This window comes from Lineus longissimus, chromosome 11 (assembly GCF_910592395.1).
Source record: "Lineus longissimus chromosome 11, tnLinLong1.2, whole genome shotgun sequence".
NCBI classification, from domain to species: Eukaryota; Metazoa; Nemertea; class Pilidiophora; order Heteronemertea; family Lineidae; genus Lineus; species Lineus longissimus.
Window position 1 is genome coordinate 18,980,428 of NC_088318.1, and position 13,662 is coordinate 18,994,089.

General features: G+C 44.2%; 1 protein-coding gene across 5 annotated transcripts; it reads left to right on the plus strand.

The window, feature by feature from the left end:
* Positions 1–263: 263 nt before the first annotated feature.
* On the plus strand, positions 264–13,652 carry LOC135495618 (protein SSXT-like). Of its 5 annotated transcripts, none has more exons than XM_064784424.1 (9): positions 264–459; positions 779–855; positions 1,145–1,232; positions 1,437–1,539; positions 4,591–5,001; positions 6,124–6,369; positions 7,790–8,014; positions 10,325–10,558; positions 11,615–13,652. In XM_064784424.1, exons 1-9 carry the CDS (start codon positions 391–393, stop codon positions 12,217–12,219), a joined length of 2,058 nt encoding a protein of 685 aa, XP_064640494.1. In that variant the 5' UTR covers positions 264–390; the 3' UTR covers positions 12,220–13,652. The 5 variants fall into 5 exon arrangements, with proteins under 5 accessions (XP_064640494.1, XP_064640497.1, XP_064640495.1 ...); XM_064784427.1 differs by having other exon boundaries at positions 7,790–7,933; XM_064784425.1 differs by having other exon boundaries at positions 6,124–6,348.
* The last annotated feature ends 10 nt before the right edge of the window (positions 13,653–13,662 follow it).

The following is a 13,662-nucleotide window of genomic DNA, read 5'->3' on the forward strand; positions in this document are numbered from 1 at the left end:
AGAGTTAATCGGTCCGTTACCTCGCCTCAACGGAGTTCGGGTCGCGTCCGGGTCGGCGGAGTGGATCAAAGGCTTAAGAGTCTGGCCGGGGTTTCTCCAATAGCCCACTTGCCAGCTTCAAAACCATCCCCAAGTCCCAAGGAGCGAAACGACATCGATTTGGAGCGGCACGACTGGGGGCGAAAAGGTCATGGAGTGGCTAGCCTATGGACGACGAGCCTATGGACGAGCTGCCAACTTTCAGTCCGTGTAGTTTTCAAAATTTGTCATGCATGCGAATTTTTCTCAGTTATTTACTTCATAAATATCACATTTAAAGCCATCCGTCGCTAATTTCATTCTTGACATTAGCGCAGAACGTTTTCGAAGAGTCCATAGAAAGATTTAATCATGTCAATGACATTCGTACCCTCTCACATGAGAGGAAAAACACCCCCAACACAGGCCTCTATTCAAAAGGTTGGCTTTGTTCTGTATTTCCCCTTCTAGTGTAATAATAATAATAATAATACTTCATGTACTGCTACCTGTAATACATATTGTATACACCGGTGCCACTGGTTCGTCGATTGCTGATGATGACCTGATCACTTTGACTAAGTTGACAGTTGTCCACACACACACGCACTCTCCACCGCTGCCACTGTCTGCAGTGACAATGTAGCAGTAGTACCAGACGATAAACCACATGCCACTAAAGCTTGGGCGATGTTGGTGGTTGATATCAAGGGCAACAGCACAGGCCAGAGTTAGTAAATTGCAATGTTTTTCTTTGCAGATGTTGGATGAAAACAATCAACTTATTCAGACGATAGTAGATTACCAGAACAGAGGAAAAGCAACTGAGTGTGTCCAGTAAGTCCTATAAACTCTAAAAATGCCCTTGAGCTTTGACTACCCTTAGCTTTAAAAAGATCAGATCTGAGTATGAATGATACGAAGGATGTTATAGGAGGATGAGGGAATGACATCACATGATATCTCTCTGTTGTTGATTGGAACAGACATCAAGACGTGACATTGTTTACTTCCAGAGAACAACAGCTTCCTGTGTAGAGTAATTTGTACTTTAGATGTGATACAGTCTTTACCTTTGTACCAGTGATTGGTGATTAAAGTGTTTTCTGGCTCTATTTCACTTCAGGTACCAACAAATCCTCCATAGAAATCTTGTCTACTTGGCCACAATTGCTGACAGTAATCAGAATGTTCAGCTCCAGGCTCTTATACCAGTAAGTTGCAACTGTACAAACTATTTTGTAAATAATCGAGAATGTTTCTCATAATATGTATCAAAAATCACCTCTCTGTAACTACACAACTGCTACTCCTGCGGAAAGTGCCATCAAGAAAACTCAATGAATGTTAACATGTCTTTTATGATGATTTTCTTCTCACGAATGTCTTTTCTGAAAAATCCAAATCTGTAAATGCAGGCAGCTGGTCAGAACAACCAGAATTCACAGCAGAGTGGTATGATGGGCCAACAGCGACCGCAGCAACCCATGCCCAATCAGATGCAGCCAAATCTGGGCAAAGGTAAGTATGGCAGTGATTCACTAGAGCTGTTGTGTGACTCGTAGTCTTTGTTATGTTTTGGTTTCTGATGGGTGTGGTTTGGTGTCCTCCCTGATTTCAATGTCTTCTTATCCATTTCGTCAAGTTCTGATGGAATCGAAAAACTTCTCTGGAAATAGCACCTTTCATGCCAAAAGATAGAGCAGAATGAATATCTGCAGATATTTTCAAACGTTGCCCTCGAGTTGAAATATGTGGATGTCACCAGTTTGTTTGCTTTGTCTCTTGCTTTTGTGTTGTCTTACAAACATGGTTAAAGGAATTACTAGGGAGCTGGTGATCCTGGTGGAATGAAAAGGCATCAACGGTTTTGGAGGGTGCGGAGACCACGTTTGTTAGACTTGAGTGAGGGTTTTGGAGGGTGCGGAGACCACGTTTGTTAGACTTGAGTGAGGGTTTTGGAGGGTGCGGAGACCACGTTTGTTAGACTTGAGTGAGGGTTTTGGAGGGTGCGGAGACCACGTTTGTTAGACTTGAGTGAGGGTTTTGGAGGGTGCGGAGACCACGTTTGTTAGACTTGAGTGAGGGTTTTGGAGGGTGCGGAGACCACGTTTGTTAGACTTGAGTGAGGGTTTTGGAGGGTGCGGAGACCACGTTTGTTAGACTTGAGTGAGGGTTTTGGAGGGTGCGGAGACCACGTTTGTTAGACTTGAGTGAGGGTTTTGGAGGGTGCGGAGACCACGTTTGTTAGACTTGAGTGAGGGTTTTGGAGGGTGCGGAGACCACGTTTGTTAGACTTGAGTGAGGGTTTTGGAGGGTGCGGAGACCACGTTTGTTAGACTTGAGTGAGGGTTTTGGAGGGTGCGGAGACCACGTTTGTTAGACTGGAGTGAGGGTTTTGGAGGGTGCGGAGACCACGTTTGTTAGACTTAAGTGAGGGTTTTGGAGGGTGCGGAGACCACGTTTGTTAGACTTGAGTGAGGGTTTTGGAGGGTGCGGAGACCACGTTTGTTAGACTTGAGTGAGGGTTTTGGAGGGTGCGGAGACCACGTTTGTTAGACTGGAGTGAGGGTTTTGGAGGGTGCGGAGACCACGTTTGTTAGACTTAAGTGAGGGTTTTGGAGGGTGCGGAGACCACGTTTGTTAGACTGGAGTGAGGGTTTTGGAGGGTGCGGAGACCACGTTTGTTAGACTTGAGACTTGAGTGAGGGTTTTGGAGGGTGTGGAGACCACGTTTGTTAGACTGGAGTGAGGGTTTTGGAGGGTGCGGAGACCACGTTTGTTAGACTTGAGTGAGGGTTTTGGAGGGTGTGGAGACCACCTTTGTTAGACTGGAGTGAGGGTTTTGGAGGGTGCGGAGACCACGTTTGTTAGACTTGAGTGAGGGTTTTGGAGGGTGCAGAGACCACGTTTGTTAGACTTGAGTGAGGGTTTTGGAGGGTGTGGAGACCACGTTTGTTAGACTGGAGTGAGGGTTTTGGAGGGTGTGGAGACCACGTTTGTTAGACTTGAGTGAGGGTTTTGGAGGGTGCAGAGACCACGTTTGTTAGACTTGAGTGAGGGTTTTGGAGGGTGCGGAGACCACGTTTGTTAGACTTGAGTGAGGGTTTTGGAGGGTGCGGAGACCACGTTTGTTAGACTTGAGACTTGAGTGAGGGTTTTGGAGGGTGCGGAGACCACGTTTGTTAGACTTGAGTGAGGGTTTTGGAGGGTGCGGAGACCACGTTTGTTAGACTTGAGTGAGGGTTTTGGAGGGTGCGGAGACCACGTTTGTTAGACTTGAGACTTAAGTGAGGGTTTTGGAGGGTGCGGAGACCACGTTTGTAAGACTTGAGTGAGGGTTTTGGAGGGTGCGGAGACCACGTTTGTTAGACTTGAGACTTGAGTGAGGGTTTTGGAGGGTGCAGAGACCACGTTTGTTAGACTTGAGACTTGAGTGAAGGTTTTGGAGGGTGCAGAGACCACGTTTGTTAGACTTGAGTGAGGGTTTTGGAGGGTGCGGAGACCACGTTTGTAAGACTTGAGTGAGGTCAAACACTTGATTGGTGCTTGTATAAAGTTAAGATTTTACTGATAGCACTATTGTATGACTAACCTCCTGATATCTACATGTCCCACACATAGGTTTCTAACCTCACTCATAGCTTGTCGCTGTAGTAACCAGAGTTAGCTTTTCACTGTGGCTGTTTGTGTCTGTGTTGACTAACTGCACTGAAATGTTTTTGATCAAGCGTGATTTTGAGTAAATGAGGCGGTTGTTGTCACAAAGTTTGTCGTAACGTTCGCCAGTGGCATTGCCTTTGTTTGAGATGGTTTTGTGTAAGTGGTAGCGTGGCTGATGGGTCTACTCCTGTATTACCATAGACATATTTCTGTGTTTTATCATGGGTTCAAGTAATCAGAACTAGAAACAAACATCAGAACATTGTTCTTGCACATTACTTCAGAGTCTTACTCAGGTTAACTTGTAACCTAGATGCAGTGATGTGTTTGCTGGCTTTCTTAGTACCATACAACATACGCACGCTATAGTTATTTGAAACATCCACACATTTACATGTAACTCTACAGTTGTTCTTAGTCTTACACGTAACTAGTTTTGGTGTTGTCTAACTGAACGTTTCCAGCTAAATTTATCTTGATGTCATGAGGAAATGTAATTGTTGAATCCCCCTTATGATCATTTTAATTGGTCCCCTTTCAGTTGTTCACTACCATGCCCTCCTTGGCCTCCCCCGTCAACACATGTCCTCCAGAACACACAGTTCTCCCGTTCCAAAAACACAGAAATGGTCGTTGTTTTGCCCACAGCACAAACACATTTTCAGTCATATAGATAAAAGCTGTACACAGGATTTGTAGTAAAATATGGCTTCTTAAGGACATGTCTAGATCTATAGCCTAAACTTTTTAAAACTCCTTGAAAAAATATCTTTCTTTGATTTTTGCTGGCAATCTTTCAATTTGAATGAGTTTCGTAAGACATTCAAACAAAACCTCTCCTGCCCCAAGAATGAAGTTTCAGAACAAAATGGTTTTCAAGAAGTAATGTGTGATGTTGGTTGATTGCAGGGCCGATGGCCTCCAACTCACAACTTATGATGAGCCAATCGAATGGTTACACTCCATCCACCTCTCAGCATCAGCCGCCCATGATGTCTAATTCATATAATCAACAACAGCAACAACAAATGAACATGATGTCGCCGCAACAATCGGGGACGATACCATCGTCACAGCAACAAGGAATGATACCACAACAGCAAAATATGATGTCATCGCAACAGTCGGCAATGCCGCAACAAAATATGATGTCATCGCAACAGCAAATGGTGTCTGCGAACCAGCAGCCTGCTATGTCGGGTCAGCAACCGCCAAATATGATGTCACCTAGTCAGAACAGTGTGTCCCAGAATCGTAAACAGTCAGCATGGTCAGCGATCGCTGATCAGTTGTCATCTGGGCCGGGTACAAACCAAAAAGGTAGGCAAGCCAACCCGTGGCATAGGATGAGTCCTCGCACACACTTGATCACCATCAGAATATTGGCTTCTGGCTTTGGTTTGCAGTTCATTGTCTTCATAGCTTGCTTTATTTATCAAAAGGCTGTCTTAAAATGGAGGAAAAATGTCAATAAGCACGAAAAAGCCACTGCACTCTTGCTTAACCAGGTGTTGGATTGGCTGCTTGTCCCTCCTTGAGTGTTCCTAACTCCTCTCATCTCGTGAATGTCTCCTCTCCTGTCTCTCTCTATACTCAGTTTACTAACACCTCAAATCTGAATGAAATCTAAACTATTTTTTGCAGTTAAAGATCTTGTTAGTGTTACATCTAATCTTTTTCTGCTTTCTCTGAAGCATACTCTAAAACAACACATTTTGTTCAGCTAGCTGTGATAAAACCCTCTAACTGTGGTTTGATATTGGTGGTGTCAACCTGTTACACCATTGACTGCAGTAGGCCTTGAGTCGTGTCTGTGGTTGGAGATATTGGTGGTGTCAACCCGTTACACCATTGACTGCAGTAGGCCTTGAGTCGTGTCTGTGGTTGGATATTGGTGGTGTCAACCCGTTACACCATTGACTGCAGTAGGCCTTGAGTCGTGTCTGTGGTTGGATATTGGTGGTATCAACCTGTTACACCATTGACTGCAGTAGGCCTTGAGTCGTGTCTGTGGTTGGATATTGGTGGTATCAACCTGTTACACCATTGACTGCAGTAGGCCTTGAGTCGTGTCTGTGGTTGGATATTGGTGGTATCAACCCGTTACACCATTGACTGCAGTAGGCCTTGAGTCGTGTCTGTGGTTGGATATTGGTGGTGTCAACCCGTTACACCATTGACTGCAGTAGGCCTTGAGTCGTGTCTGTGGTTGGATATTGGTGGTATCAACCTGTTACACCATTGACTGCAGTAGGCCTTGAGTCGTGTCTGTGGTTGGAGATATTGGTGGTGTCAACCTGTTACACCATTGACTGCAGTAGGCCTTGAGTCGTGTCTGTCTGAAGACAACTCACCTGGTTTATGCAAATACTGTAAAAAATCCATTGGATCCATTTGATGTATGTTGTACTAGGAGATGAACTCTAAGCTACTTGTTTCCAGGTGCAATGCCAGCTAATAACCAGATGATGATGGGCACCCAGCAAGGCCCCTACAACACTCAGAACCAACCACCACAGGCACAGATGGGTCAGCAGAACAACTACAATCCTGCCATGGGCCAGCAGCCGCCACAGCAAGGTGCGCCACCTAGCCAGCCGATGATGAATCAAGCAGGTATGAAGATAAGCCGGTCCACCACGGACCAGTTGTCTTCAAAAATCAACAGTAAGCTTAATAAAACTCAAGGTAGGAGACGATCTAACCAGCAAGCCTGTCTCACTGAATGGACAATGGGGGCACAGCGCTCCTTTTCTTGGACGGTATTCAGATTAGTTACTATTTTATTGTCCTTTTCTTAAACAAGAGCTTTGTCAAGCGTATAGTCTTCATTGTTTTCATGTCATTTTCCATGTCTCTGTCAACACGATCAATGATGAATCATGAGACAGGCATCGTGCAGTAGCCCTGTAGTTGGTGTATCCATGGTGACTCACACTCATGTTCACTGTGTGTGAAGACCAACTCCCAGGTCCCTGACAAGTAACCATCAGCCGATTTTCTTCTGAGTATTTCTATTGATCAGCATGATACCCATTGTTTGAAATTCTCCAACCTCTTCTTCTACAAAATGTGACTACTCTTTTCAACATAATTGTCAACACTCTGACATGAAAGTAGTTCCCTGAAATGTGGGTAAACAGTCCGGTGACAGTTACAACTTCTACTTATAACACTGTCTCCTTCCTGTAAAATGAAGTTCTGATGAAACGGAGGATTTTTTCATTTTTCATTTTTCCCATCATCATGTGTATTTAGTTGACCTAAAACAAGTCCATATAATCATTGTTGCCTTAGTTAGCATTTTGTTGCCAGTGTACATTGATAGAGACAGGCTTAAACCTCTGGATGTCACCCATACTTCACATAGTCTTCTTGTTCACATCATGTGCTCTTGTGTCAGGAAGCAAATGTAAGGGAGTGACATTTGGCTGAGATGAGATTTATACATACCATCTCTTCTACTGAATCATCCTCTCGTAACACACACTCCATCCCCAACGGCATGACAAGGTTGTTGCTAATAGAACTGGCTGATCATTTCTGGCTGTCATAGCTCTTTAAAACTGCCAGGGCCAAGAATTCTGGGCCCAAAGACAGCCGGCTTAGAAAGCACCAGCTGTGTCAGTCAGTCTTGTCTGGCCTCATATTTAGTGACAGCCCTGTATCCATTGTAACCACCTGTGAACTTCTTATGTTGGCAGGAATTACCGGATCGAGCCATTTGAGACTGCAGTCCAGCATGTCCATCGTGAATGGCACCCGATCTATTCATATTTTCACCACCTTAAGTATACACTGTGCACTCATACTTGTATGCACCATATAGATTCGCCAACTGTCTTTCAGCATGGTCCTCTCTGGTCTTTGGAATGATACTTGCCATGATTTGGGTTGAAATAACCATAAACTACTCGTACAAGTAGCCTGTGGTAAACAGAAAAGGACACTTGTATGTTTTGAGTGATAATATTGGTAAATCACACTCGTGAAAAACATGAGTCACACTTGGTGGTGGAAGCCCGCTCGACCTGTGGTCTCCTGGGTTCCCTGGACACCTGCAGTGCCATCTTAACGTCATCAAGCTAACAGTTCATTATTTTGCTAGGTTCGATGCCAATGAATACCCCGGGACCAATGCCTGGACACCCTAACTACGTCTCTTCATCATCACAACAGCCACCAATGTCCGCCCAGAACAACTTCGGCGGCCCGATGCCACAACAACAACCAAATCTGATGAGTCAGCAAGGTAGGAAGATGAACTGGTCGGGCACTGTCGCCGAACAGTTATCTTCTAAACTGATTGCTAAACAAAACGCTCAGAATAAAGGTACGGTAAGCTTTCCCATCAAACCTGTCTCAGCTTAATGTCCAGTGGCGCCACCACACTGGAAGCAACAACGAAAATCTCGGGTTCTTCGTCAAATTGATGACAAGGTGGTATGTGATGAAATATCCAGAAAAACACTATTGATCTTAGTCGACTATTGTGGCAAATCACACCCAAAAATCATTGTGCAGTTTTGAGGCCAATCAACATCATCAAACATGATATACTTGTCTGGTTATGCCTAATTCAACTTGCTCTCCATGGAAATCCCACAATATCTCAGCCCAGCCCACCCAGCCCGCCCCTCCTTTCAAAATCCATTGCCAATATACTCATGCCCTGTCAAGGTGGTAGATAAGTGATAGTGAAAGTATATGAAAAGCCTCATATGTTTGGTGCTTATATTCCAATGAGACATAAAGTGAACGCCATGGGAAAGTCTTACCTTTGCTTTCTGTAGAACTTGACAAAGTTAGTTTTGATATTAGATACTAGAATCCCTTTTCTTTCTAATTCCTTTAGTTATCTCATGCATGGTTTCCTTTGCTTGTACTGTACAGCATTAGCCTTGCCTGGTTATTAATATTAGTCTAACTTCACATGACAACCTTCATTTGTTTTACTAATCCAGTTTCTATGACAAGTCGATGCCTTTGATTGTCGCTTCAATCTTGATTCATCTGACTAAACTGAGACCACTAGTCTGTTTGGGTGGCCTACCAGTCAACTAACTCCACTTCTAGAGCCCAGAGAATGTAACAAGTAGGCCAAAATGTTGCTCATGCGAAATTGCCCCTCACCCACTGAAGTGATGAATGACCTTGGCCAGCAAGTTGCCCGTCTCATTATACTTCATGAGATATGCATCTTTTAAGCGAGATACATGTACCACATGAGTTTGAACTAATTCTGTTAGCTTTGATAAGGAGGCATATTTTTGCAAAACTTCTGGTGTGTGTGACTTTTTTGGTAGTGTTTGATTATGATAGCTTTGCTTAGCAAGTATTTTGACTTGATTTACCCTAACCTTGTGTGTTGAGTTTCCTTTTTCCCACCCAATGTACATTAACACGAGACAGGTCTTTGTTTATTCCAAGGTCAAGGTTAACTTGATCTCTTGCTTTACTGATGTCACCTAAAGTTCACTCTGAAAGGCATTCTCTTCCCAACCAGTGCCATACTGCCCTCCCACAGACCAGATATGGACAGAGCAAAGGCATTCTCTTCCCAACCAGTGCCATACTGCCCTCCCACAGACCAGATATGGACAGAGCAAAGGCATTCTCTTCCCAACCAGTGCCATACTGCCCTCCCACAGACCAGATATGGACAGAGCAAAGGCATTCTCTTCCCAACCAGTGCCATACTGCCCTCCCACAGACCAGATATGGACAGAGCAAAGGCATTCTCTTCCCAACCAGTGCCATACTGCCCTCCCACAGACCAGATATGGACAGAGCAAAGGCATTCTCTTCCCAACCAGTGCCATACTGCCCTCCCACAGACCAGATATGGACAGAGCAAAGGCATTCTCTTCCCAACCTGTGCCATACTGCCCTCCCACAGACCAGATATGGACAGAGCAAAGGCATTCTCTTCCCAACCAGTGCCATACTGCCCTCCCACAGACCAGATATGGACAGAGCAAAGGCATTCTCTTCCCAACCAGTGCCATACTGCCCTCCCACAGACCAGATATGGACAGAGCAAAGGCATTCTCTTCCCAACCTGTGCCATACTGCCCTCCCACAGACCAGATATGGACAGAGCAAAGGCATTCTCTTCCCAACCAGTGCCATACTGCCCTCCCACAGACCAGATATGGACAGAGCACGCCATGGACACTAGATTGTCTGATTTCAGTGGTTTGTTTGGCCTTGATGGGAGTGTGAGCAGGTTGGGTTCAGATTGGTAGTCTCCAATGTTGCACAATTAGGCAATTTGGTATAACTCAACTTGGCAATTTGAAATCTTTCTCACACGAGTTTCTGTGAGGTTTCAGAGAAAATTCTTCAACTTGGTGAAACTTAATCTGGTTCACCTGGTTTGGGTCTATATTGCCGGCCTATTAATGATAATGGAGACTGTGTGAACCTTAGGTGATATTAGTCATTTCATTTACTGTTTTTCATGTTGGTTAGTTTAGCAGCATACTGTAAACATGATCATATTTGCATGCCCATTATTCATGCTTAAGGACAGAGGTTCCGTTGTACAACAAAGATGGGAAACCTTTTAAGACAAATTTCCTCAATGGTCTGAATCGTATGTGCAACTTCGAGATTCATCAAGAGCCCTTTTCTAAACCAGGTCCAATGATGAGCAACCAGAGTAACTTGCAGGCCCCGTTCAACAACATGAGTCAGCAGAACAATGGCTTCCCCAATCAACAACAGCCGATGATGTCACAGTCTCAGCCGATGATGTCACAGCAGTCGAATATGAACCCACAGATGATGTCACAGGGGAATAATGGGAGTAACCCGTTGATGTCTCGTGGGCAGATGCCGCCACCCTCCTCTTATAGGAGGTCACCTTCAACAGGTAAGTTCTTGGATCTCATTCAATGACACCGTCCTCTTATAGGAGGTCACCTTCAACAGGTAAGTTCTTGGATCTCATTCAATGACACCGTCCTCTTATAGGAGGTCACCTTCAACAGGTAAGTTCTTGGATCTCATTCAATGACACCGTCCTCTTATAGGAGGTCACCTTCAACAGATAAGTTCTTGGATCTCATTCAATGACACCGTCCTCTTATAGGAGGTCACCTTCAACAGGTAAGTTCTTGGATCTCATTCAATGACACCGTCCTCTTATAGGAGGTCACCTTCAACAGGTAAGTTCTTGGATCTCATTCAATGACACCATCCTCTTATAGGAGGTCACCTTCAACAGGTAAGTTCTTGGATCTCATTCAATGACACCGTCCTCTTATAGGAGGTCACCTTCAACAGGTAAGTTCTTGGATCTCATTCAATGACACCGTCCTCTTATAGGAGGTCACCTTCAACAGGTAAGTTCTTGGATCTCATTCAATGACACCATCCTCTTATAGGAGGTCACCTTCAACAGATAAGTTCTTGGATCTCATTCAATGACACCGTCCTCTTATAGGAGGTCACCTTCAACAGGTAAGTTCTTGGATCTCATTCAATGACACCGTCCTCTTATAGGAGGTCACCTTCAACAGGTAAGTTCTTGGATCTCATTCAATGACACCATCCTCTTATAGGAGGTCACCTTCAACAGGTAAGTTCTTGGATCTCATTCAATGAAACCCTTTGGGTAGTAGACCCTTTATCTATTGCCAGAAGCTCTAGATTCATTCAAGTGATTGCTCTGTTTACTCAGCAATTGACTGCAAACAGCATGGATATGCCAGGGGCTGTGAAGTGTGTCAGAAGCACAAGTGACTTGCCACCAAATCTGTCGAGGGTTGGTCCTTGGTATTTCGAGGCATTGATGGTAAATAATGAAGTCTTCTAGACATACTTGGGCAGGTGACGGCATCACAAATGATAATTAGTAATTATAGGACATACACCTAAATAAATCGAGTTTTTGAATCACGCAATGGAATTGATTTTTGTTTTGCAGGTCCCCAATTCCAGGGCCAAGTCCCACAGAACTTCAATAGCCAGATGAACCAAACGAACTTTCCCCAGGGAAACTTTAACCAAGGAAACATGCAAGGACAGTTGCAGTATCAGAATCAGCAAGGATTTCAATATCGTGGCCAGAACCCCATGCAAGCTCAAATGTCGAGGCCAATGGGTCAAGGTCAGGTGCCGAGTCAAATGGGTCAAGGCCAAATGAACCAAGGTCAGATTGGCAACCCAATGGCTTCGTCAATGCCACAAGGACCGAATAATAACGGACAGGTACCAATGGCTGGATCACAAATGCCCAATCAGATGGGTTCACGTCTGCCCAACATGGCTCAGAACTCTGGCCAGATGCTTCCTAATATGGTACCGACGTCTGCTGGTACGGACTCTAATGTGCCTAATTCAATGCCACAGTCGTCAATGGGCCAAATGGCACAACCGCCCATGAGCGGGCAAGGACAGATGGTCTCGAGTAATGTGGGATCTCAGATGTCCCAAGGACAGATGCAGCAGCCGAACATGCCTCAAGGCCAGATGGGAGGTCAGATGCCAAACCAAGGTCAAGCTTTTGGCTATATCCAAAATCAGTTCTGAGGCTCATGACATTCATCTTCTGAATTTTCACATCAGAAGTAAGGTTTTGCCCAATAACATACCAACCCTTCATATTGATTAGTTTTCTACAAATTTTGTCAAAAAATGCCAAAAATGTATTGGTGGAAAATGTTTTCATGGTTGAATTGGCTAAAACCTTGCTCTTGAATGTATTTGATGTTTTTCTTGAATCAAGGAAATCAGTTTTGTACATGTGGTGACTTTGTGGGAGCAGAACAAGCTCCACCGTTGATTTCCTAACTGTATAAGAGTTGGGAAAAGGTGATTCCCTGCAGAGCGGATTCGATTGGCTAAATAGAAATCATTGCAGTGCTAGATGTTTACAAGCAGTTTCTTTTCACGGCTGAGAAGTTACAATAGCTTTGGAAAGGTATACTTGGATATTTTCTTTGTAAGATAATACTCTACACATTCCCATTGTGATGATATTGGTGTGGATTGGGAATTCAATTGGAAGGAATGAGGTAAATGATATCTATGGCCATTTGATTTATAAACAACAAAATTATGAGTCTTTAAAAGACAGCAGACAGTAAAAAAATGCATTTATTTATAAAAGCAGCCTTGATGACAAAAAATGCATTTAAATTTCAGCTTGTTTGTAGTTTTTCGAGACTTTTGTATATAAATCTTCATGTGTAGACTTGGCAGATCTAGTGTCAACACTCCTGTGGTAGACTTGGCAGATCTAGTGTCAACACTCCTGTGGTAGACTTGGCAGATCGAGTGTCAACACTCCTGTGGTAGACTTGGCAGATCTAGTGTCAACACTCCTGTGGTAGTTTCACCGAGGATAGTCTTGGTTTAATACCGGACCCGAGATTGGTGCAGATGTGGTTGCATCTCGTCTCTTACCTCAATTAAAACAGTCTTAAGGCCATCTCAGAGGTGAAAGACTATCCTCGGCCTGTTAAGAATGTGTACATTTCTATACAAACTATGTTTTCATGTCTACACTTTCTCAATTGTAAATCCATTTTAAAATAATGGCAGTTTTGGTAGTGAATCCTGTACAGGTTTAGTGTACACATATCCTCAGTAGCAAAAGTAATCTGTAGAACATGTTGGCGGGGGGGGGGGGGTTATCTGAAGTTTGCCACGTGCCCTTTCCATGGTTGAGGTATGTGATAGAGATTCCAAGTGTAGTTGAGGTGTACACCTGACCAGCACTAAATGTACAGTGCTCAACACTAGGGATATACTGTGGGTACTCGTCATGCCACAAGCCCCTTTGGTCTATTATTGGACTGTGGTTGAGCCAAGAAACGGTTGACTCCAACACCCAGTCACCAAAGCATTCTTGTCACTAAGGATAATGTCGTTTGTCGTCATGCCAGCCTACCTATCGTGCCAGAATGTTTCATAATCATGTAAAGTGGTGTAAAAGATCTGAAATAAAACTGTAAAGTCTATTTGATTGTT

Excerpts from the sequence above, each read along its gene's own strand:
- LOC135495618 (XM_064784424.1), top strand. The coding sequence starts at position 391 with ATGTCAATGACATTCGTACCCTCTCACATGAGAGGAAAAACACCCCCA. Across the intron at positions 1,233-1,436 it reads AGCTCCAGGCTCTTATACCA|GCAGCTGGTCAGAACAACCA; the intron begins GTAAGTTGCAAC and ends CTGTAAATGCAG. Across the intron at positions 8,015-10,324 it reads ACAAAACGCTCAGAATAAAG|GTCCAATGATGAGCAACCAG; the intron begins GTACGGTAAGCT and ends TTTCTAAACCAG.